At 44.1% G+C, this 26754-nt stretch overlaps 1 protein-coding gene across 2 annotated transcripts in view; it reads right to left on the reverse strand.

Annotated features, from left to right (window-relative positions):
- Positions 1–2957: 2957 nt before the first annotated feature.
- EXOSC7 (exosome component 7) overlaps positions 2958–26754 on the reverse strand; it is a 41192-nt gene continuing 17395 nt past the window's right edge. The window contains exons 6-10 of one of the 2 annotated variants that reach the window (XM_066628365.1): positions 20170–20290; positions 17919–18074; positions 10754–10886; positions 7259–7357; positions 2958–5437 (exon numbers count right to left, since the gene is read on the reverse strand). In XM_066628365.1, coding sequence (XP_066484462.1) covers positions 5037–5437; positions 7259–7357; positions 10754–10886; positions 17919–18074; positions 20170–20290 — 910 coding nt within the window. In that variant the 3' untranslated portion in view covers positions 2958–5036. Of the gene's footprint in view, positions 5438–7258; positions 7358–10753; positions 10887–15088; positions 15307–17918; positions 18075–20169; positions 20291–26754 lie in introns of those variants that run through there. The other variant, XM_066628366.1, reaches the window with a different exon arrangement.

Below are 26754 nucleotides of genomic sequence, written 5' to 3' on the forward strand. Positions count from 1 at the left end.
CTGGGTACCACAACTAGAGGGGGTGCTAACCCCCAATGGCAGATCCTGAGGCCTTCGGAGACCTCCCTGGGCTCCAAAGGCCTCCTGGAGGCCTTAGAATTGCACTTTCATGCCTCAGACCACTTCGCAGATGCCCCTAGGGATGTTCTGGGCATCTGGCCTCAGGGGGTTGTTAAAACCCCAGTGGTGAGTGTTAAGAATTTTTGTGTCCCTGGTGCCGGATCCCATAGCTACCCAACTGGGCCGAATGCATTCATGGAGGAAAGGTTGCAGCCATTACATTAATGCAGGGGTGCCCAAACCCCAGCCCTGGGGCCACTTGTGGCCCTTGAGGCCTCTCAATGCGGCCCTCATGGAGCCCCCAGTCTCCAATGAGCCTCTGGCCCTCTGGAGATTTGTTGGAGCCCGCACTGGCCCGACGCAACTGCTCTCAGTGTGAGGGCAGCTGTTTGACCTCTCGTGTGAGCTGTGGGACGAGGGCTCCCTCCACTGCTTGTTGTTTCACATCTGTGATGCAGTAGCGGCAGCAAAGGAAAGGCCAGCCTTGCTTTGTGCAAGGCCTTTTATAGGCCTTGAGCTATTGCAAGACCTTCATTCATTCATATAAGTTCATCTAAAATATATCCATTTATGTAAACTTATGTAAATTTATTCAGATTTTAAATGTAAATTAATTATTTTTTCTCCTGGCCCCCGACAGTGTCAAAGAGATGACGTGGCTCTCCTGCCAAAAACTTTGGACACCCCTGCATTAATGGATAAACTTAATGCTACCTCCTTGCTTTAAAGGTAGTGTACCTCTGATGGTTGGTGATGAGAGCAAACAACAGCTTATGAAGGTTATATTGGATGCTTTCTCTGAGCTTCCCAGAGCATCTCTCAGACCATGATTGGGGACGGAATGCTGGTCTAGTGGACTTTTGGGCTGATCCAGTAAGATCTTTCTTATGTTCTCAATTCTTACATCCTTAATTGAGATACTTTTAACTGCAGAGACCTATATTTAACTCAATTACTCAATAGCCTTTGTTGTTTTCACTGAACAATCTTTAAATATCACCTGAAGTGAGACATGAATATTTACTTACTTTGGTAGTATCAAACTTGTTAACTGATAAAAAACGTAACTGTTTCATTGTCCTATTATATTTTCTTCCTTTCAGAACAGATGGCGCTTTCTTTCCTGCTAACATCATGAAATTGAATTGAAAACATGCTTGTTATAAGAACTCCTTTTAAACAAGCTTCCAAGAATGCAAATGGTTTTGATTGACTGTATCTGGCTTGCCCCAAGTTGAACCGTGCTAGGAGAAATTGGGTCCCTCCTTTGCTGCATCCATGCAAGCGCACAGTGTAAGGAGAAGGTGGGACTGTGGAATAAAAAATATCATTTGCTATGGGGGGGGTCGTGGCATAAAGCAGAATCTGTCCCCTAAAGAAACCCCATGGTTTGCAACTGAGAAGCCATTGTGAAGTGTGGCTGGGATAGTGTAAAGTAGAGCTGAGCCACCATTTCTTGTTCAAGCTCAGTGGACAAGTATTTCTTGTTCATACATGTGTTCTAACACATGTATGTTTTGCATGCAAAAATTCCAGGTTCAGTCCTTCACTTCTCCCAGTGGTGCTGGAAAAGACCCCTCTCTGAAACTCTTGATTGCCTCTGCCAGCCAGTGTAGACACTACTGACCTAAATGAACCATTGGTCTGACTCAGTAGATGGCTGCTTTGTATGTTCAAAGCAGCTTTGACTTTACTGGGTCGGAAAAGCATTTTAAAGTTTTGATTTTGGGTGTTTTTTGGACACACTGAAGGCATAAGGCATGCTCTTCACGAGTCGCTGACTGGCCATTGGCTCTGAAGATTGCTCACTCAACCATTGCGCCCACTCAGTTTGTTTCCATCATTCTAAATGTGCGGCAGTTTGTTGCTACAGCTGTTTTCATTGCTATGCTACAGGCTAGCACAGAGAGCTGGCCCATGCCAAGTTATGTAACGTCAACCCCAAATGACAGATTAATGAGATGACTAGTGGTTTATCAAATAGTGAATTCTAAAATGAATTCAGAATGCATGTATATACAAAGTTCATACATTTGAATATTTACTAAAATATTCTGGATTTTGTGGAAGCACAGAAAAGTTGCAAACGAAAGAAAACAATAATTAAGCAAAATGTATTCACATTTGCATAATTGAATCTGTGTAATATCATGTTCTAATGGTACAGAGCTCTTTCTCTCTCCTTGCAGTAGACCCAAAGGCAAAATCCCATGCGGGTTCCACTAATGTCAATGGGATTTCATTTAGTCCAAGTGAAAGAGACAACTATGTTCTAGTAGGGCTTGAGTCTTAAGTCTCTCTGCTATGGAAAAATGGCTCTTTGGGTTACATGTTTATTGTCTACTGTGTGTGGAAAGGAGAACAGGATATAGGTGGCACTGCTGCCGCTGATATTGCCCCCTTCTCCACCTCAATCTGTACCCCTCCCCACCCCAATCTGCCCACTCTCACCCTCCATCCACCCCCAGTACTGATTTTGTGGCACTAGGACTCCATGGCAGGCAGCTGTCGTGTGTCCTTGGCTGCTTGTGACAGCAGCCTGACTGCACTCTATGATGGTGCATCACCTTTCACACCAGTCACAAAAGCACTCTGCACCACAGGTACAAAGACCCAATAGGATTGGGTCCTCAGTTAAATAGCCTTAACAGCATTGTGGGTTATGGTTATCCCCATTCAACTTGTCAGCTTTAAGCCTTCCATGTAACTTAGGTATGGTCTGGAATATGGACAAGCTATGCATGTCAGGAGACTACCTACCCTAGTAAAGCAAATAAAATAGACATGAGTTCTTTATATCATGTTCCTAGCAGGCTGACAGGTTACGCTGAGGGATATATTCCCACTTTGAGGGGGGAAAAAAAGCCCTTAAAATAGACTGACAACACCCTTGTAAGAAGCCTTTTTTTTTTTATTCTATGGTATTTTCAACAGAACATTTGGCAGTGATAATCTTAGCTGTAAGCACATCTAGATGTTTCTACTGCAGCTCTCCAGCTATTGGGAAAGAAACAACCACAATCCTGAAGAATATTTGTACATTCTGTGTTACCGTGTCAAAATAGCCAAATAAGGTACATGGTTTTTTTGGTTTTTTGGGTTTTTTTTTGTTCTCCCTTAGTTCTTAAAAAAGAAGAATTTTAGAAGAATATTTGCTTCAGTTCAGTGACTCTGTTCCATCTGCTGGTGCTTTGATGTCCACATCTTCCTGGATTATAAATGGGAAAGCCAACCTGCATACGCATCTTTTCAATGAACTAGAACGTCCCTCTCTGTGCGGGCAAGTAATCAGTTGGTACAAGTCTGTTGGAAAGCACCAAATCCTGAATCAAGTGACCTGCTCGCTCACCTTGTGGAGGTGAGAAGGCCCTGCGATAACAGCACAGCAGAGGGAAGGCACATCAGATCGTCTGCAGAAACGCTTCTTCCCAAAGTCCGTATCAGCTTATTATTTCTAATACAGTATTTGTATCACATTCTTCAGCCACCAAGGTTACTAGAATGGTTTATATGGTATCAGATTATAAGAAACAGCAACAGAAAAAAGTAGGTTGGGTGGGGGAAATATGTCTTGCCTCTTGACTCTGCTTCCTCTTCCTCTTTCCAGCCAAAGGGTGTTTCTGTGGCCAGTGTGAGGGGGAGGGCACAGCTCACATTGAAAGAGGTACCAGCAGGTAGACCTGGTGATAGTGATTCTTTGTCTTCTTGGCATTTCTTTTCGTGCGTGGGAGAAGGTTACACAGGCTGGAGCTCTCCAGCCTCTTCAAATGATATGATAGCACTCTTCAAACGCCCAAAGAACTTTCTTATGGAAGAAGGGTCAAATTGAGCTCAACTGCCCCTGAGAGCAAACTAGATCCAATGGGTACAAACTGCAAGAAAAGAGATTCCAATTGGATATCAGGAAAAATTCCTGACGGTAAGGGCTGTTTGGCAGTGGAACAGATTGCCAAGGGAGGTGGTGGATTCTCCCTCACTGGAAATCTTCAAGCAGAGGCTTGACAAACATCTACTGGAAATGCTCTAGGAAGATTTCTTGCTACAGACAAGGGGTTGGACTTGATGACCTTTTAGGTCCCTTCCAACTCTATGATTCTGTGAACCCTCTAGTATCTTTTGTGTTTTCCCAATGGCAATATGATGCAATTTCTTCTTGCTGTTGACCCCTTCCTTGCTTCCCCTTTCTTTTTGATATTCTTTCTCAGATTTTCTGCCATGTTTTCAGTCAAATGAGGTTACTCTAGCACAAAGCTGTAGCCTTCCTTGCCAACAAGATAAATAATTTGGTCCTGACTGTATTCCCCCCCCCCCAAATGTGTGCTCTCTTCTCTTCATACCAACATCATCCAATATGCTAGATTATGCTGAAGCAATTCTATACCACTGGTTTCCTTGATGTATAAGGTGCGTGAACTTACGTGGGCTAACCTTGTGGCTCTGAGGGATGTACAACACTAGGCAAAAGCATGCTGCGGGAAAGCACTTTCAGCTTCTCGGTCCAATGGATGATGAACGCGACACATCAACAAAATCAGGTTTCCTTTGGTGCGATCAGCAAGAAGGAAAAGAGGGCTGAAGGAGAATCACATGCAGCAGCCGCAAATGAATGAGTTGAGTATCATGCTATTTTGGCAAAGCTTGAAGGTTGCTCAGACAATGAAGCCATCTGATTATTAAGAATTGGATGTAAAAAAATATATCTATCATTCAGGCCTTAGTATGAGTAATGCAGCTGCTAAGGGTTTAGATGTAACTGTCAGCCAATTAAAATGCAGCATCTGCCTAATAATTCATTCTAGCCCATTACCAAGCCATGATTTCTATCCGCTAAGACTTTGTTTGTGTCCATAGACACATGTGCACACATTCCTTACAGAGAGAGGTGCACATGTATTTATACACACAAATGCTCAGAGGTTTATTCCAGGTGCTGAGTGAAATGCCTTGACTGTCTTTCTGCACTGGGGGTCCAGTTCTTAAACAATCATGAATTGACACACGTAAGGCAGTTGGTCCCGGCACCTTTTGTCAAACCACTTGCCCACGGCCACCCCTGAGAGAGCCACGCAGTTTTCCACCTTGCCACCATCTGGTTGGGTGGTGATCTCTGTTTCCCAGTTCTTATAGGTGATGCTTCTACCTGTCATGTCCACCCATCTTCCTTCCACAGCCATGTCATTAATGCCAAGCCAAATTTCTGTTTCGGACCCAAGGCTCTTCCTCACGTAGTCGTAGAGAGCATCGTTTTCATCTCCTTCTTGCGGAGTACTGAGGGTGCCACCTTGAGAGATGCAATCTTCGCTGGCCTCATGGTAGGTTTTGAAGTTGGAAAAAGCCAGGAAGCACTTAAGGTTGACTTTGGTGCCTTTCAGACAAACTAGTAAGGAAGAGAGAAAAAATGCCCTCAGTAAAGGAATACAATGGCTTGGGGGGAGTGTTATAGTGGCCCCATGAATTGTGTCTACTTGGGAGCAATTTTTGGCTGATTCCCAGTAAACTTGCCAAAGCATGATGGTTGTATTGAAATAATAGATTTTCATTTTGTATTATGTGAACCATAATAGCATTGACAAGGAATCCAGGCACTTGTTTCAGCAATATGGCTGTAGTAGAGTGGATCTGGAACTTCTTTATCTGGGAAGTCACAATATGACTAATACCCACAATCCTGTGTTTAATGCAAAAAAATGCAGCTGATACTCAGTTGTGGCAGAAGATCCAGACGCCTAAGATACTGCTTTTGCTGACCTTTCCCCCATCAATGCAACTGCAGTTTTGGGAGGGTTGTTGTTGCGAATATGCAGTTCTTCCCCCTCCCCTGCTAGCAATTCCATTGCAAGAGTGAGTGTGACAAGCACTTATTGGGCTGTACTGTGACATCACTTGTGATAAGCAATACACAACCGCTTCTACCCATGTCATATTTAAGCTTTAGAAATAGAACCATCTCCCACTGTACTTCTCACTCAGATCTAGTCTTTTACTCTAAATAGCAGTGAATGCAAGCGATTCCCCCCCCCCCACTGCAGTACCCCACCATTTCATGGCATGTGCTTTGCTCTTCCTTTTTTTATACTCTTTGTTGGGGGGTGGGGGCAGGAGACACTGTGCAATTCCTCTGTTCAGTAAAGCTATTTGCAGTACATAAAAACCAAAATGTCAGTGTTTCCTTCCAAAAGAAACAGATAAGCATGGCATCGTCTGCCTTGTTATTCCCTTTCCTTTAAAATAGCAACAAGTGGATCTGCCTTGAATAGGCATTCTACTGTGAGTTGTGGGGGGGGGGGCTGGCCCTTCGCCCCTAACTGTTTCCTCCCTGAAATTGCACTAAAGCAATCATTTGCCCTCAAAATGCAATTCCATGTAGGCAATGACTCAGATTTATCAGATGTACTTAATGGCTGAACATCTGAAATTATTCCCCTGACAGGTTGTATATTGTTTTATTTATCACATTCATATCTAGCCTTTCCTTCAGTAATGATCATGAACAATGGGTTGGACTGATTTTGCCCAGGGCCACTCAAGCTAAATAGACCTTTTTGCCTGGGTTTCTCAGGATTGCTACATTGCGCTGCCTCTTGTAGTGGGGTAAATTTGTTCCACGTGCCTTATCGGGTAGGAGAAGCCTGCCCTCTGCGCTACTGCAATGATGGTCATCTACACCAGGGGTCTCCAAACCGCAGCCCGGGGGCCAGATGTGACCCGTGACAAGCCTCAATCTGGCCCGCAGCAAACCTTGGTCCCCTGCCAACCTCTGACCTGCTCAACCGAATGTGACCAGAGCTGTGCTCCAGATGAGTCTGGAAGATGTTCTGAGGGCCAGGGAGGCCATGTGCCTACACTCAGAATGCCTTCTAAAGGTCTAAAAACATCACTTTCTGCTTTTCCTGAAAAACCAAAAGTGACGTTTTCGGCCAACTGAAGACCTTAGGCTTTCTGAGGCTCTCTAATGTATTTATTTAAATTTTATATTTAAAATTTATTTTTCCAGCTCTTAACACCAGGCCAGATATTTGATGTGGCCCTCTGGCCTATAAGTTTAGAGACCCCTGATCTACACAATGAGCACACCACTCAACTGTTTCTTCCTGATCATCTCTTGGCAACCATCTTTGTGACATCATGTTATGAAACATACACCATGCGCCGAGGCAATTCTGTGTCATGTGAACATGAGTTCGGGTCAGCTTGGTACCTGTCTGAAGTGCTTGCTTTTCCTTCAGCAGAGCTACTTCCTGGGAGAGATTCTGTAGCTGTTCCTTCAGGTCTTCAATCATTTTGAGGCTAACGGCATCTGGGGAACAAATAAAGAGAGAAATCAGAACCTCCCTCTTCACCGGATGAATGCCAGTTTATGAATGGAATTAAAATTCACGTTCCCCCTTGGTGACACAATAAATGAGTTCATGATCAAAATGATGTGCATAATTATCACAAAAACTGCTTGTGGCATAGAACTGGCAGGCAGTAAAATGTCTCTTCTTATCACAGAAGCCTCACCTACCGTTTTACATTAGGTGCTTTATTTTTGTCTTTTTACTTTACCTCTTGTTTCAGAATTTTTCTTTTAAATAAACTCCTTTACTGTTACTATTTTAACCTGCCTGATCTCAGTTCATGAACAAGAGAAAGAGAGAGTTGGTTGCCATCCTTGGCTACTGTCTGGCTCTTAAGGGAGCCCCAGGGATTTGAGAGAGTCTGCATTTTTCTGGGAGAGAGGTTTTTCCAAAGTCAGTCTCCTTCTGTTTTATTTTTGCGCGCATGAGTGTCGGCAGCAAGAACTACTGGCTCAGTTTAGACCCAGTTGTAAGAGCAGACGACCTGGGAGTGGGTACCAATTACTAAGCACTGAGCCTTGTGTTTGTCCATCTAACTACCACAAAAATAAAGACTGAAGCAAGTTAATTGGTTGTTACCGCAAGACAATGGACCATATAAATAAATTCTGGGCAGGAGCATTGTCCGGAAGGACATTTCTCAAGCAGCCACCTTGGTAGCTGCATGTAACTAACTGCTATTTTTGACATACAGAATAGACAGTAATTGTTTGGTTAAAAATGGTTCTCAAATATCAACTTGGCCACTTTATTCATGTCCTCATACACCATCCCTTGGCTGTTAGTATAGATCGTCAAACTCTCTGTGCTGAACCTCTCCATTTTTGTGGAATTTAGTGTCTGAGTAATTTTCCCCATCAAGCAGGAGGATTGAAAGTAGCTTGTAAATAGAAAAGCAAAACATAAGGAGGAGTGACTACTTTACTCATTGCTCAATTAACTTTAATGGGCTCCACTAAAGCTTTATATTAGTCATTCTTATTATTTTGGCTCTTCTATTCAAAACACAACCCAGGGAAACATCTTTTCAGTACTCCACTGAAAAAGAATAATATGTCACAATATTTCCTCTAAGCTATTTTTTTCTTGTCTTGGGGAGCTATTTTATTCTAGCTACTGATCTTTGCTTTAATTTTAGCATGACTGTAATTAAGCAATCATGAGGCTGTATCCAAAAGGAAAAAAAAAAGTGAATCCTGACATGGGCCACAAACCTATGCACACTTACTGGGAGTAAGTTCCATTGAACTTAGTGGTAATTACTTCTGAGTAGACATGCATAGGCTTGTGCTCTAAGTGGTGTTAGAATTAATGGGACTTGCATTATCATGCAACCCTATGGAGGTTTTCTCAGAAGTACATCTAACTGTGATTTATAGGGTTTACTCCCAGGTAACGGTGCATAGAATTGCACTGTTAGTCACATTAATAACTTGTCTCCATTGATTTCAATGGTACTCAATCAAGACTTATAATCCAGTGGTTTCCAAACTGTGGGTCTTTGGCCTACCAGTGGGTCATAACCCAATTTTTGGTAGGTCATGAAACTGACAAGGCAGATTAGGCTATGTGCATCAAGGGTTAAACAACCTGGAAGGAGCACTGCTGCCTAATCACTATTTTAGCCACAGAGGCTTGAGTGGGTTTTTGTGAAACTTTTTTGTAGGTAGGTTCTGATGCTAAAAAGTAAGGGAGCCACTGATATAATCCATTGTTGACAGGAAGATATTTTCTTCTGCTCTTTTCCCAAATTCACATTTCACCACCTTATGAGCTAGTTTAAAAATTAAGCTACTTTTTCAGGTTTCACAAAGCTTTGTTGCTTCTGCTCCTTATCTTGGCTTACCATAAATGTGACCATGTCAGGGACCTTATATGTACATTTAAGCCACAGAAGAATGACAAAGAAAAGTGACCCAAGTAGCAAACGGTCTCCTGTCAATGATGAACAGACAAACCCCCTCTATGATATGTTTTGAACATTGCCCATCTCTGCTCATTCAATTCTGTTCAGCACACATTTTGCTAACTATCCTGGTACTTTTCACGCTCCTCCTCTCTCCTCCCCCAACTCCTGAATTGACATGCTTGGTTCTGCCGGTAAGGGTGTATATCAATCCTTTCCAATTCCATATGGAATGCCCAAGCAGACTTTAAGAATGTGCAGCTATACAAAATTACATGGTTATTGTCATGGTCCAGGGTCTCTCTGACTGCTCTTACATACTCCTGGTTCACTGACCAAACACCCCAGTGAGTTGTGAAGAAATGCATATTCCCAATTTGTTCTTGTGTTTCCTACTATTTCAAGGGCCTTATTACTCCAGAAGAGTAATACAGAAGAACACAGTTCCTAGGCTGAATACGGCTTCTTGCACATGTTCACCTTGGCTGGCCAAACACACCAGACAGGTGCCCCCAAAGCCAATGAAAGAAAGTTAAATCCCTTTTTAGTATGTTTTTTGGGTTTTCTTACAGGATGACACCATTCAAAAGCTGTAAGTCAGTAAAGGAAATGAGAGCCAAAAAGATAAAACACATGCACAAATATATTTTTTAAGACATTTGGATTGAAGACTTCATTATTGACTCACCAGGGTATTGAAATTGTTAGGAGGTAAACTGATTAGTTTGAACCCTGAAGTTTGGCATATACCATATACCAAACTTGTGGATTATATTTGTACTCCAAGATACCCTGGTTATTACAAACATCTGAAAGAGAGGCATTTTAAATCACTCCTTAGAAATGGGGAGAAAAGAGATGTACTGGCAGGCGGTTATCTCCAACACACTCAGAAAGCTTCTATTTGGCATATATATCTAGCCCAAGACACCTTAATCACTGCAAAGATCTGAAAATGGGACATGTTTGCTGGAATGCTCTCCTCTCTTATGAGCTAAATGTGATGCTCCAAGATGCAAAGAAGCTGAGTAGGACACTAGCGTAGGGGAATTCTGCAGCTTCTTTGCATACTGGGAAAAGAAGCATGTCCACTCAGAAGTTGGGCAGAGGGCACTTGGAATGCAAACTTGTTTATTACTATACATTTTAATATACACACTCTGTCTTTGTCTGTCTGTCATGCACGCACCTTGCAGTTATCAGGGAATGTTTTGATCAAAACAATGAATTCATTTGCTACAGAAGCAAGATCTTTGCAGTTAGACTATGAAAACTGATACTATCAATGCGGGAAAATTAAGCTTATATACAGGTTTATATTCTCTGTAACCTATACTGGCTGTGTAACTCTCAAAGTTGAATGAAAAAGGGTGCTTTAAAACCCTAAATTCTTTCTTTAAAAAAGACCGTCCCTACCAGGTTGAGACAGTTTCATCTGATCTCTTACCTTTCCTGGTGTCTATCTTTTTCTTGGGTTTGATGTTCTGCTGAGTTGTAGTCTGTGTCATACAGAAAAGGCACACAAGAAGGCAGATTCCTCTCAGCTCCATCCTGCTGCTGTAGCTTCTGCTGCTGTTATTCTTAAGAGGAGCAGAGTTGAAATGGATTTGATCTGCTCTGCGCTAGACTTCTTAACATGGGCTTTAACCAAAAATGTCTGGCCAAGGAACAGTTCCAGATTCTTCTGTAGCATTCCAGTGACTAGAAGTTATTTTACAGACTGCTGGGAGAGATCCAGTAAACTGAGGGCTTCAAAGTACTGTCTGAGAAACATGAAGGGGTGGTGGCAGGGGAATTAGATGTTTTGTTTCCTAGGCTTTGTTTAACCAGACAAACAAAATTAACCAAGAATGAGAATATTTTATATCTCATCAGTTGTTGTTTTTTTCTATTGCTCTTTGACAAAAACTTCTGACTCGAAGGTCAAAAGTGAATATATACTTTCTTAGCATGGAAATGAACTGGGAGAATTACACCAGTTGAAATTCTGCCTGCCACTGTTCAAAGGACAGGAAAAATAACACACACACACACACACACACACACACACACACACAATGTAGCAATTCTAATTCAAAGGTCTGACCCCCTTAGACACTGTGCTGGAAAATAAAATCCTATCCTGGCAGCTTCATATTTGTAGAGAAATTGCTATCTGTTTGGCCATATAGAGAGAACATCTAAAGGCCATTCTAACGGAATCAAGCATTCAGTGGTTACATGGTTTTGTTTTTTTTGTTTGCTGTCCCAAACCAGAACTGCTTCTTAACATTTTAAGTATTGGATGCAGCTCCAAAAATGCAGTGTTAAGAAAAGTGCACCAAGGCAAACAGCAATTCTATTCAACCATGTTTGTATAATGAAAGATGTAGATTCGATGGGTTTTACACATCAAATAGATACTTAGAATAGCCTGAAGTTATTCATGGGTGGTCTTTGCCCACCCTATATGAAGATGTCCCAGATTGAACCTTCTGAGTCCAAAGTAGGTGGTCTGTGACTGCAGGTACAATCTCCTTCCAAAGCTTTGGTGGCAATTCTTACTTCACATAAGCAACTAGCCATGTGGCTTTTCACAAGCCGGAATGAATGCATCCATAAGACATCCCACTGAAGACACCAGACTGTCAACTGCAGGTGTACATGGTCAATAATTTAGTTATTGAATGTAGAAGAAGCAGTGCAACAAATGATGACTGGACATTTTGGATTATAGGACAAGACACACATAATGCCAGTTGGGCAACCACAAAAGCAGTGACATCACTGACAATTTTTGAAACGGTTCCAGGAAACAGGCAGGTATTGCCAAGTTAATTGTAGGAGTCAACACAATTCAGGTTAGAAGGGTTGAAAAGCAGGAAGAGGAAGAACGTTAGGCGGGGAGTAGAAGCATGTCTCCAGGTACGGCTTTTCAGTTACCAGTTTGGATCCAGCCAGATTCCACAGAAGCTAAAGCAATTAAGTAAGTCATGGAGGAATGCATATGTTTTTGCATGCCCTAGAAAGAGCAGCTGCCTGGTGAAAGGAGGTCAGTTGGCAGCCCCAGGTTTTCTGGGACTCTGGAAGCAAACAGGATACGCTCAGGACAGACTGCAGGAGGTACTTTGCATGGTGCGGGATGGATTGGCAATGGAAATCTAGCTAAGCAATTTGTTGTCATGAGACCTGGCCAACAATTTAAAATTTATTTAACAGAGGATTAGACAAATGCATGCAGGATAGCTCTATTCGTGATAAGTCTATTAGGTCAGATAGCTAAACGAAGACTCCAGGAGTTTGGTCTCCATCCTGTCCTGCTTGTGAACTTCCAGAGGCATCTGGCAGGCAATTGTTGGAAACAGAATGATGACTTAGACTTTGGTCTGATTTAGCAAAGCAATTTTTAATTTTTAATTTTTTATATATATATATATATAAATGTACATAAACACCCTTAATTCATGCTTGCCTGCATTTATCTGTTGGAAATAACATGCAAAGGGAAGCATGCTAACAGCCCAATCCTATGCTTCTCAGCACCGTGGGCTACAGTGGTGCAGAAATGGCCGCTGCGATATCCTGCAAGGCCAGGAAAGCCGCTGGGGGGGGGGAAGAGGAGACATTCATTCCCTTTCCCCAATAAAGCCCCAGCCTCTGCAATGGGGCATCTCAAGTCTTGAGAAGCCCCATGGTGGACATCCAAGCCAGACACAGGGCATCGGATCCAGCAGAGCATGCCTCTGTTGATCCCACCCTCCTCCCAGATTGCACTCCCACCTTCACGCTGCCTGGCACTCAGTCTTTTGCCAGTGGTAGCTGGGACTTCTTCAGTGGCGCTGATGGGACAGCGCAGGCCTCCCTGCCGATGACGTTTACACTGAGGGTGTCACAAACATGCTTTATGGCATGTTTGAGCACCCAGCGCCAGTAGTGTGAGTGTACTGCTGACACTGAAGCCCTTAGGATTGGGCTTTAAGACTCCTACATACCAATTCTGTTCCAGAGGTATGTACATAACCCAGAATGTGCATAGGTCGAAACAGCCAGCTCTTGGCAGCTTAGGGCACCTGTGCACAAGTGCCAATGCATCCGCCCATAATTTGGAGGGTTGTGAATGCATGTGTCTGTTTCTTTATGCGACTGTTGATTTACAAAATTGTGTTTATCTAAACAGCTACTGCAATTACATATAGACCCTTTCTCCCATTCTACATGCATCATTGAGTGCATGAAACCTGGTGGCAGCACCATGTGTGTGAACTGGCCCTCGGAGCAATTTTGGTGATCAGCGAACCTTTCAGTGATCTCACATTTCAAATGGTGATGACTTCCTCACCTTTCCCCTCACTGAAGAATGAAATTCTGAGGGTCCATTGACATTGGCTGATGTAAATTCAACTGATCTAGTGAACTGAGAGCACAATCCTATCTCACAATCTTATCTACTCAGAAGTAAGTCTCATTATCTTCAGTGGAGCTTACGCTCAGGAAAATGCACATAGGATTGCCGCCTGAGAGAACTTGAGAAATATTTGGGATTCCCTAATGATTGTTTGAAAAGTTAGCACCTTTTGCAACCACAGTAAAGCCCTCCACATAATAAATAGCCAATTGGTACTCATTAACAAATAAGGAAATGGAAGAAAATGATTTTTTTCCCCCAATGCTGCTGTTCTGTATAAAGTGAAATGCACTATTATATCTGGCACATAAAACAATGTATTTTTAAAACACTGGATAAACCATTTCTTATTTTCTCTTAAGCTCATGAAATCCTTGGTTTATTCCATGTGGCTTTTGGATGCTACTTTCTGAGCAAAAACAATTAAATGTTTCTGGGACAAATCTCTGCTCCACAGATGTTTCCTCTTATTGCTCTCCTGGATGCATGACAATGAAAACGTGGCAGTAACCGCGCCGCAACACATGGAAATTTCCAAAAGCCCCTATGGCATCAGCTTCCCTGGCAAAGCCTGTCCAAGGAATGGAGAGCAATTCCGGCTGGTAGGCACTTGGCTGTCTGGAGCAACATGCTCACTTATTTCTGAGTCAAGGGTGCAGCTTGCCAATGGAGCAGCCACACCTTCTTAGCAATGTGGAGGAGACAGGTCATTCTTTTGCGCTCTCCAGAATTCTTTTAACATTTGTGCAGATGCAACATAGGAAGCTGCCTTATGCTGAGTTCATTGAGCTTGGGTATTGTCTACAATGTTAGTAGCATCACTTCAAAGTTTCAGACAGAAATTGTCCTACTTGGAAATGCCAGGAATGAACCAGGGACCTTCTACGCCCAAAGCAGATGTTCTACCACTGAGCTACAGTCCTTCTCTGTGCAATACAATCTTCATTGTACCAATTGTTCTCTGGATGTCATCCACTGTGCTTGTGGAGCTCTTCCTTTGACAAACACATGATCAGTGCACTCTGAAAGCACTGATGGTCTACTGTTCATGGAGGCTTGGGGCTGGGCAGGGGAGAAGAGTACCTAAGATTGCGGGTTCATGCCTCTTGTCCAACCCCCCCTTTCCTCCCGACCAATTTCTACTGTGCTTGTGGATATCTGGTCAGGTCAAGCAACCTGCATGCAATTCTAAGGGTTGATATCTAGACTTGGCAGCAGCAGGGAGAATCTGTTTCTGTGCACTAATCAACCCTTGATGAACTGGTGCGAGCAAACAGAATCATTTTAGAATTCAATACATTTTATATATTTTTCTAAATACCTTGACAATATCCTTCTTTTGTTTTGCTACTAATTTTTACAAATTCTCATTAACAAGATTTGCAATAACAGTGGAGATTTAATTAAAAAAATCTTTATTTAAAGAATATAAATTTCTTTTTGGGGGAAAAATTTCACAAATAAACAAAACCCTTGGTAGATTTCCTATCTGGTCATCATTACAACGGGGTTCATCCCAGGAATCCAACTTTTTTCCGCGATGTTCCAAGGCTCTCTTCTTTCTCTAAAACAGTTTGCAGAGAGGTGTGCATTAACTTGCCAACTTTCTTTCCTGTCTGGAAATGTGGATGGGGAAAAATATATATGATGGCAATTTGTGAGACAGAACAGTTGAATCAGAATAAGCCATTTAATTCAGCATAAGCTTTTGTGAACTCTGCTCCACTTCATCAGATGCCTAAAGTGAGATCCCCAGCTTGCAGGAACTTGACTAACTTGAAGAATATTTTTAAAAACCAAAAAACCAGCAAAGTTAATTAAGAAAAGAGGGAATGAAACAAGGCTGATTTGCAACAAACTTAAAACTATGTAGCACAGTGACAGTTCATAATTGATAATGATCTCATAGCAATGCTAAATCATTGTAATGTAATGTAGTTTATAAAATGTAATAAATGTAATGTAATTAATAAAAAAGACTCATTGTGATCCACAGCTTCCCCCTGTGAGGGTACCAAATTCTGTTATAAATTCCAATTCAACTTTTTTTCCTTCCAAATCTCCCTTTCAGATTTTCCTGTTGAAATGCTGTCACTTTGAAATCTGCAATGGAATGACTTTTGGAGATTGAAATGTTCCTTGACCAGTTTTTGGATGTTGGACTTCCTGAGGAGGGCTACTGCTCTGGAACTTATTTAACCCACGCAGATGCTGTGTCTGCAAACTCAGTTTCTGCTTCACTGCACCACTGCAAATGAAGGCAGAGAAACTAGCCAGGATACCTACAGACCAAGAATCTGATAGGGAGCCAACAATGAACAGAGAAAGGTGCCTTATACCAAGACAGACCACTGATCCACCTAGTCAATACTGCCTACATTGATTGGCAGTTGCTCTCCAGGGCTGTAGTATTTTCCCTGCCCTACCTGGAGTCACCTGGGACTGAACCTTCTGCATACAAAAGACTGAAAACCTACACTCATCTTTGCAGGTTAGATTCTAGGTAATGAAAAATGTCCCACACGAATAACCAGCAGAAGCAGACCATATGCCTGTCTTTTCAAAAGGAAGCATAGAGGGAAATCACACATTACAGGGTTAAGTTGTACAACTGCAAATATCCCTAGACCTTTTGTATTGGAAAGGGCTCAGATACCAGAATTATTTCCCCCAGCCACTGAATTTCTACTAGAGTTCCAGAATTCAGAAGGGTGATGATGAAATATGTTCACATCCCATGTGAGGAAAACTTATTTGTTATCTCTAAGAGCATTTTGGCTGCCTTGACATCTGTGGGGATTTATAAGAAAGATACAAAAAGTACTGCTACAGACTCCATGGAGTGCAACCAGATGCTCCGCTACTGATAAAACTCCTGGAACGACAAGGAAAACAATTTGCCGCACCATATCCCTCAAACATCTTGAGAGGGAGTGTAAGCTAGAGTAAGAAAGCAGTGGAACATAAGGCATGACTAGTATAGGTAAAATAGATATTTGAAAGCCACAAATTAGCAATGTCTTGCCACAAATAAAACCTGAACCATCATTAGAGACGCATAACACTTCTCTAAAGTGTCCTCTCGTTTCAGCTTCTTAACAGATATCTGCTGGATGGAATTACTATTAAGAAAGGATTACAAAACTTGTAACCTGCACATTCAATATCCTGCTTGGATGTCCCAGCCTATCAACATTCTTTCTTTTGCCCCAAGGAAAAGGCTCAGATCACTACAGTCAGTTGCAACACCCTTTCAGATAAAGAAGAGCATGCAATATGAGGTTTGCCAATAGAACTGTACCTCACTGACTTGTGAAAAACAAGAATAGGTGCTAAAGCCATGTAATTAACAATGAAAATTCTAACCACTGGCTTTCGTTTATATCAACAAAGTAGAACCCACGCGCACACACACTGGACATTCCTTGAAAGCCACTAGCATTTTAAGGAAGGGACATTTTAAACTAAAATAGGCTGGCAGTTGAATTCTTTTGTTTTATTGATGCAGGCTCAAGATTCACACTGTTTCAATGACAATAATGATTCAAAAAATTGGTGTAGGAGTTGGGGTAGCACAGTGGCGAAAAGCTCAAGCTGCAACTCAAGAACTTAATGTTTTGGAGTGACAAGTAAAAAGATTTGCCCTTCCGTATCTCTCAAACACCTTGACAGGGAGTGGGTATAAGCTACCTTGGTTGGAATCTCAACTTCTGCCATGAACTGACTATGCACAGTCCTAACCAACTTTCCAGCACTGAGGTAAAGGCAATGCAACTCCAAGGGAACAAACATTCCCTTATCTTGAGGAGGCATCTGTGACTGCCCTGCAACTGAAGGATGCAGCACATGCTCCATCGGAACAGCTACGCCAGAGTTGAAATGTTGGTAAGGATTTGGGTCTAGGTGGACTTAGACAAGCCAGCTCTCTCAATATCAGCTTCCCAGCTGTGATAAAGGAACAACAACACTTGACAGGGTGCAACATTTATAACAAGACAAGACACGAAACGCTTTCAACACACATAAGCATAGTATTTAAAAGATTTCTATCCTGCCTTTCCTATGCCGAAGCAAATGACCAAGGCAGCTTACAAATACCACGTTAAAATGTATAATAAAGTCATAATAAGAATAGTAAAACCATTGGGGGGAACTATATAGATCGCAGCATTAGGAACTAAAGTCACAGACAACAGGACAGACAACAAAGCATATTATTATTGCTTACCTCCATCATCTCAAATATACTTTCTGGATCAAGGCTCCCTCTTCCCACTTTCTTCATACAGGTTAGGTCACCTCCACTGGTCACAGAAATGAGGAGGCTAGCCAAAGAACAAGCTTCCTCCTGAAGAGTGGCATCCACTACATGTCTATAGCCAATCTGGAAAAATGAAGAAAAACAAAAACCAGATCCAGCAAGTTGAGGTGAACATGGCAGTTCTTGTACATATGTATAGCTGCTAAATAGGCCAGAGTCTCCCTATATTCATTTCAGTGTCAGAAGCAGCAATACAAGGATATCCCACTGCAGATTAAAGTGTACTTAAGGGCGCAATCCTTCCCTTGACTTGGGTTGGTGCAAGTCCCTTGTGTCAGCCCAGGAGGATGACAAACATGACGTAAGGCACATTTGCACCTCCTCAGGTGGCCTCAGAGAAGCGCTGGCCTGCGGACGCTGACAGAAGCCTCCACGCTGGCTTCCTCCGAGTGCCTTGTGTCAGCTTGGATGTGCCGATGCAAAGACCAAATGTAGGAGGGGGAGGTGGGATGAAGGTGTTCCTGGGCAGGCGGGGGGCAGGGCTGGGATCTGGCAGTTATGCCAGATCCCAACCCCCATACCCGGGGAGAACGGAGCAGCTTCAAGTCACTCTGCTCTCCTCGGACTTGTGTCACCTCAAGTCCAAGGAGACCCATAGGGGTCAGCAGCCCTTACCTAGGGATAAGGGGAAATGTTTTCCCTTGTCTCTGGCTGAGCTACTTATGGCCACTATCCTGCGCTGGATATGGTGTAAGCCTCCTGTTCCAGCACAGGATAGGATTGCCTATTGTTCTAGGATTGCTCCCTAAGAGTAGGCAGGAGGTCTGGCTCAGTTGGTAGAGCTACCGCCTTGTATGCCTGAAGATCTGAGGCTGACAGTTCAAAACAACCGGAAGTGCCCGAAAACTGACAACACTCTGACCCTCGGTGGCAGAGAGGAGTTGCCGTCAAGTGGAGCGTGGGAGGTGAAGGGCCAGAGAGAGGCCAGACCGGGAGGGAATCCAGCTGGAACGAGGAGTTCTATGAAAGACTAGAACTATTCAATTGTAAAAATCCCTACGGGGGTTTAGAACAGCCTGCCTACGTAAACCGCCTTGGATTAAAGTCTGAGCAGAAATCTGACAAAGAAAGGCGGTATATAAATACCTGTGAAAATAAATAAATAAGAGTATAACCAGCAATTTTCAACCAGTGTGCTGTGAAGGGTCTATGGGAGTGCCGCAGGAATCTGGAGCACAGTGGTTGAAATTGCTGAAAACCCTTCTGGGTTCTGCAGCTCTGTTTCTAGTGTAATTCTAGTAATAAATTGTCTGTCCCTCTTCTTGAGCCAGCAGAGGAAGAGGAACAGAAAATTCATTACTACAGACAGTTGCCCTAGAAAAAGAAATGCAGAACTTGGAAGAGACTCCCAGAAGCCAGAAGTGATATTGCAAGAGGCAAAGACCAAAGAGAAGACCATAGGAGTCCATGTGCTGTGAGAAGAAGATAGTTAAACATTGCTAGTATAACCTTTGCACGTGGAATCTGCGGACCCTTGTGCCAGAACCAAAGAAAGCAAATCTTCATCTAATTATGGCCCCGGGGGCATAGTTTTGCAGTGGCTCCAGTCTTTCCCAGAGAGTTTGTTCCAGTAGCTGGTGCTGGGGACTCCAGCTTGATGCCGTGGCCATTGGTATTTGGTGCCCTATGGGACTCAATCCTGCACTCCATGCTTTTTAATGTCTACATGAAACCTACGGGATCAATTTGTGGAGGACACCCAACTGATCTATCTATGCCATTCTCAGCTGGAGCGGCTGGGGGGGTTTTCAATCAGTGACTGATGTCAGTGAAGGGCTTGATGAGAGCTAACAAGTTGAAATTAAATCTACACAAGAGAGAGGTTCTCCTTTTTAGGAGATATGCTGCAATTTTGTGTATCTCATTGCAGCCCTTTTGTGAAACAACGTGTTCAGGCAACTTGTAAAATCACAGCTAAATAATATTCATTTCATACTGGCCAAAGTTTTATTATCTACAACAAAGGATGCTTCTGTCTTTCCCTCTCCTATATTGGAAACTCAGAAGCATGTCAGCATGCACAACAAAAATCTCTCATGCGCCTAAGAGAGCTTTCCATGGCTGCAGCCACAATGAGTAATAATGAACTGTCTTAAACTGACACTTTCACAACAGTACAAGTTGTCAGAAGTGAAGCTGAGATTTTTCAGAGGCTTACCTTGCTTAGCGTCACAATGCAGGGTACATTATCCACATTGAGCCGAATACAGTCAAAAGGATCGTCTGAAAGCTCAATTTCCCGTCCACCTTCATCGTCCACCACACGTACTTTCGGTATCCTACAAGAAGTAAAAGCAGATGTCACTAATATGCCATTCCTGCATCTTGTGTCCTGTGTCCCTATTCCTAATCAAAACCATGATTGAAAGATCACAAATTTCCCATGTTCAGCGAAAATGTTACCTCTGCCTATTATATTTGAAAACGAAATACACTTCCTGTCCTGGAAATTCTGAATGGTTTTCAAAAGCCTCCCCATATAAATCCTGTTACTCAGAATGCACTTACAAACTTATATCTAAATGCAACAGACAAACAACACAGAAAGCCCTACATGCTCTCACTTCTTAGTAAAAGTGGTCAAATACAGGAAAAGTTGCATCAATGATTCTCACCTGGTCAATGGAAGCCCATATATGCAGCACAGAAATAGGTAGAACAGGGGCAACTACTGGCCACTACCAAGAGCTACACCCACTGAGCTCATTTTAAAAATAGAGCATCATGCCCATGAGGTAATTCAGAGGTAATTGTCTGTTATCCAGACCAGTGACCTGTTTTTTAAAAAAAAACATGACAATGGGAAAGCCCCCAATTAATTTTCTGCAGGTTTTTTCACAAAAGCTTTGAATAAGTTTTGCTGCCCTAATCTCAACTTTCACAAGGAAGTTGTATTAAGAAATAACTGAGAATAGCCTGCAAGTCTGTAAAGAAGAAAAAGGCACATTCCCAGCATAAATACAGACTTGTTCCAAAGCTGAGGTCTTTTCAAATAAACGGTCTAGAGCTGTTTTGAACTGCCTTTCATAAAATTGTGTGCCAAAGTGCTATGCGGGTTTTATATAATACTGTCAGAAACAAACACAAGACAAGATGTTTTCAACTAGGCTGTTTGGCAAAGTTAGGAAGCTCAATGGAGTTATAGCAGCTCTGCACATGGTAGGAGCTGAAAGGAGAGAGTCATGGAATCCCCATACGAGTTTCTTTCTATGTATCCTCCCCCATGTGGAGACAACTGCAGACGCGTGTGGCCTCTGGGACACCAAGTGCCTCTGGGAACTAAGTGCCAGGTAAGGCACAAGAGTTTAGCATCTGGGCGAGGAGAAGGCAAGGAGATCTCTGAGTTTTGGAGAAGGAGAGGAGGAGGAGCAGGAGGAGGAGGAGGTAAGTGTACTCATTCTAACGCTTTGTCTTTCTAACTCCCTGTCTTCTAACCTTAACCTTACCTTTAAAGCAACCTTAAATCAAAATTGAAAGTTAGCACCTAAGGGAGGTACATAGGGCTACTCTGAGCAGGAGCAGAGTCCTACTCGTGAGTAAGAGCAGCGTCCTACTCGTGAGTAAGTGCCCAAGGGTCAGGCATTTAAATCAAAATTGAAAGTTAGCTGCACCTAAGGTAGCACTTAATCGAAGGAAGGGAGGAGGATAAAGTGAAAAGCAGGTTTTCTACTTGTTTAAATTAAACCTATACTTAACCCAGGTTAAACCTAATCTAAGTTAGAACATAACCTAAACAGGTCAGTAAATTGGGACACAGGATCTAGAGAGCAATAAATAATTAAACAAACCCAAATAAAAACTAGCTTGAGGTTACAAAAACAGTCCAGCCTAAGAGAACAGAACTAGGAGGGAAAGGACCTAGGAAGGGCCAATTCCCAACCCATTAAGAGCCCCAGTAGGCTAATCCAAGCAGTCCATTCAGGAGCCTGCAGAGTAGGTCACGCCCATCAGCAGCCATTTGCCTTCCTGAGCTTTTGTAAACTCACCTGGGAAGGCCAGCCCCCTTTCAATCAGGAAGGAAGGAGGGGGGAGGAGCCAGCCAGGAGTATAAAGCTAGGCAGGCCATCGCGTGAGGCTCTCTGCAGACGCGTGTGGCCTCTGGGACACCAAGTGCCTCTGGGAACTAAGTGCCAGGTAAGGCACAAGAGTTTAGCAACTGGGCGAGGAGGCCAGGGCCCCATACACTGCCCTTCCTCTTCCCTTGAGAAGAGGGCTGCTATCCAGTGTACGGTTTTTTAAAGGACCCCTAAATAAAACAACAACAACAACAAAAAAGCTATGCAGTCAGACAGCCAGCAGCAGGGTGGGGGCTATCCAGTGTTCTGCATCGAGTGCCACATGTATGATTATATGCCTCTGGGGCATAAGTCATGGGTGTGTCCTCGCTGCAAGGAGCTCCAGGCTCTCAGGGAACGCGTCCGCTCCCTTGAAGCCTTGGTGGCCGACCTGGAGAAGCGCAGGCAGCCAGAGGAGGACCGTGGGGAGACTTCCGGGGACGATCAGGCTTCGTCCCAACCTCAGGCGTGCAGCTCCTCGGCTGCCCGGGTGGGAAGTCTCGGGACTGGAGGACGTCATCCTGGAGAGGAGGGAAACAATCCCCTAGGGGGGATCCCTTCTCCAGGGGATGGGCCCGTATCCGAGCGCACTCGGGATACTCCTCGGCGGGAGGGGGGTCGGGGGCTTCTTGTAGTGGGGGATTCGATTATTAGAAACATAGAGAGGGGGGTTTGCGACGGATGTGAGGACCGCATGGTGACTTGCCTGCCTGGTGCGAAGGTTGCGGACATCACTTCTCGTCTAGACAGGCTGGTAGACAGTGCTGGGGGAGAGGTAGCGGCTGTGGTGCATGTCGGCACCAACGATGTGGGCAAGTGTAGCTGGGAGGTCCTGGAGGCCAAATTTAGGCTTTTAGGCAGGAAGCTGAAAGCCAGGACCTCAAAGGTAGCGTTCTCTGAAGTGCTACCTGTTCCACGCGCAGGGCCAGCTAGGCAGGCGGAGATCAGGGGTCTCAATGCGTGGATGAGACGGTGGTGTAGGGAGGAGGGGTTTAGATTCGTTAGGCACTGGGGAACGTTTTGGGACAAGCAGGGCCTGTACAAGAGGGACGGGCTCCATTTGAACCAGAATGGAACCAGACTGCTGGCGCATAACATTAAAAAGGTGGCAGAGCAGCTTTTAAACTGATCCCTGGGGGAAGGCCGACAGGAGCCGAGGGGCATCCGGTTCGGGACTCCTCATCCCTATGGGACGAGGATGGGGAGGTTAGAGAACAACAAGACAAAGGCAGGGTAGGAGAAGAAATTGGGAAAATTAGGGAGATGGGATGTGATAGACGGTTTGGCACAATGAGAGGATGCGGGGACAAAGGAGCGAATAAGCAGCCCATCCTGGGGCATTCCGTGTATAAATGCTTTTATGTGAATGCCCGAAGTCTACGAGCAAAGGTGGGAGAACTGGAATGTCTGGTGACAAGGGAAAATATTGACATAGTGGGCATAACGGAAACCTGGTGGAATGCGGAGAATCAGTGGGATACCGCAATCCCGGGCTATAAACTCTACAGGAGGGACAGGCAGGGGCGTGTTGGAGGTGGGGTGGCCCTTTATGTTAAGGAAGGGATAGAATCCAGCAAAGTAGAGATTGAAGGTGGGTCCGACTCCACCGTAGAATCTCTGTGGGTTAAATTACCAGGCTTGTGCAGCAATGTAATACTGGGGGCGTGCTATCGTCCTCCAGACCAGAAATCTGATGGGGACCTTGAAATGAGGAAACAGATCAGGGAGGTGACAAGGAAGGACAGGGTTGTAATCATGGGGGACTTCAATTATCCTCATATTGACTGGGTCAATTTGTGTTCTGGTCACGATAAGGAAACCGGATTTCTTGACGTGCTGAATGACTGTGGCTTAGATCAGCTAGTCACAGAGCCCACCAGAGGACAGGTGACTCTGGATTTAATTTTGTGTGGTACGCAGGACCTGGTTAGAGATGTAAACGTTACTGAGCCATTGGGGAACAGTGATCATGCTGCGATCCGTTTTGACGTGCACGTTGGGGGAAGAATACCAGGCAAATCTCTAACAAAAACCCTTGACTTCCGACGGGCGGACTTCCCTCAAATGAGGAGGCTGGTTAGAAGGAGGTTGAAAGGGAGGGTAAAAAGAGTCCAGTCTCTCCAGAATGCATGGAGGCTGCTTAAAACAACAGTAATAGAGGCCCAGCAGAGGTGTATACCGCAAAGAAAGAAGGGTTCCACTAAATCCAGGAGAGTGCCCGCATGGCTAACCAGCCAAGTTAGAGAGGCTGTGAAGGGCAAGGAAGCTTCCTTCCGTAAATGGAAGTCTTGCCCTGATGAAGAGAATAAAAAGGAACATAAACTGTGGCAAAAGAAATGTAAGAAGGTGATAGGGGAGGCCAAGCGAGACTATGAGGAACGCATGGCCAGCAACATTAAGGGGAATAATAAAAGCTTCTTCAAATATGTTAGAAGCAGGAAACCTGCCAGAGAAGCGGTTGGCCCTCTGGATGGTGAGGGAGGGAAAGGGGAGATAAAAGGAGACTTAGAGATGGCAGAGAAATTAAATGAGTTCTTTGCATCTGTCTTCACGGCAGAAGACCTTGGGCAGATACCGCTGCCCGAACGGCCCCTCCTGACCGAGGAGTTAAGTCAGATAGAGGTTAAAAGAGAAGATGTTTCAGACCTCATTGATAAATTAAAGATCAATAAGTCACCGGGCCCTGATGGCATACACCCAAGGGTTATTAAGGAATTGAAGAATGAAGTTGCAGATCTCTTGACTAAGGTATGCAACTTGTCCCTCAAAACGGCCACAGTGCCAGAAGATTGGAGGATAGCAAATGTCACGCCTATTTTTAAAAAGGGAAAGAGGGGGGACCCGGGAAACTATAGGCCGGTCAGCCTAACATCCATACCGGGTAAGATGGTGGAATGCCTCATCAAAGATAGGATCTCAAAACACATAGACAAACAGGCCTTGCTGAGGGAGAGTCAGCATGGCTTCTGTAAGGGTAAGTCTTGCCTCACGAACCTTATAGAATTCTTTGAAAAGGTCAACAGGCATGTGGATGCGGGAGAACCCGTGGACATTATATATCTGGACTTTCAGAAGGCGTTTGACACGGTCCCTCACCAAAGGCTACTGAAAAAACTCCACAGTCAGGGAATTAGAGGACAGGTCCTCTCGTGGATTGAGAACTGGTTGGAGGCCAGGAAGCAGAGAGTGGGTGTCAATGGGCAATTTTCACAATGGAGAGAGGTGAAAAGCGGTGTGCCCCAAGGATCTGTCCTGGGACCGGTGCTTTTCAACCTCTTCATAAATGACCTGGAGACAGGGTTGAGCAGTGAAGTGGCTAAGTTTGCAGACGACACCAAACTTTTCCGAGTGGTAAAGACCAGAAGTGATTGTGAGGAGCTCCAGAAGGATCTCTCCAGACTGGCAGAATGGGCAGCAAAATGGCAGATGCGCTTCAATGTCAGTAAGTGTAAAGTCATGCACATTGGGGCAAAAAATCAAAACTTTAGATATAGGCTGATGGGTTCTGAGCTGTCTGTGACAGATCAGGAGAGAGATCTTGGGGTGGTGGTGGACAGGTCGATGAAAGTGTCGACACAATGTGCGGCGGCAGTGAAGAAGGCCAATTCTATGCTTGGGATCATTAGGAAGGGTATTGAGAACAAAACGGTTAGTATTATAATGCCGTTGTACAAATCGATGGTAAGGCCACACCTGGAGTATTGTGTCCAGTTCTGGTCGCCGTATCTCAAAAAAGACATAGTGGAAATGGAAAAGGTGCAAAAGAGAGCGACTAAGATGATTACGGGGCTGGGGCACCTTCCTTATGAGGAAAGGCTACGGCGTTTGGGCCTCTTCAGCCTAGAAAAGAGACGCTTGAGGGGGGACATGATTGAGACATACAAAATTATGCAGGGGATGGACAGAGTGGATAGGGAGATGCTCTTTACACTCTCACATAATACCAGAACCAGGGGACATCCACTAAAATTGAGTGTTGGGCGGGTTAGGACAGACAAAAGAAAATATTTCTTTACTCAGCGCGTGGTCGGTCTGTGGAACTCCTTGCCACAGGATGTGGTGCTGGCGTCTAGCCTAGACGCCTTTAAAAGGGGATTGGACGAGTTTCTGGAGGAAAAATCCATTATGGGGTACAAGCCATGATGTGTATGCGCAACCTCCTGATTTTAGGAATGGGTTAAGTCAGAATGCCAGATGTAGGGGAGAGCACCAGGATGAGGTCTCTTGTTATCTGGTGTGCTCCCTGGGGCATTTGGTGGGCCGCTGTGAGATACAGGAAGCTGGACTAGATGGGCCTATGGCCTGATCCAGTGGGGCTGTTCTTATGTTCTTAACTGCTGTATTCAGAACCATCGAGAACTGGTTTTGACGAGCATAGCAGAAACATCCCAATTGATCAACTTAGTCTGGACACATGAAGACAGACAAAGGGCTAGTCTGTTACTTGAATATAGAATTAACTGAATAACAAGCATAGCTGGTGCAGCTAAGAGACCAAGCTACAAAGAGCAAGTCCCCAGTACAAAATCTGCTTTTGCCATGCTAACTGGGCAAAGAGGAACTTTTAAAAGTGGGATGTCCCTATTCATTCCAGCATAGCACTGGCTGCAGAGGAAGCAGGGAAGTGAAGGTAGCAGTAATGGGGAGGCAGCACTGGGGGGGCAGCACTAGGGAAAAAAAGGGGAAAT

This window comes from Tiliqua scincoides, chromosome 5 (genome assembly GCF_035046505.1).
Source record: "Tiliqua scincoides isolate rTilSci1 chromosome 5, rTilSci1.hap2, whole genome shotgun sequence".
In the NCBI taxonomy this organism is placed as follows: domain Eukaryota; kingdom Metazoa; phylum Chordata; class Lepidosauria; order Squamata; family Scincidae; genus Tiliqua; species Tiliqua scincoides.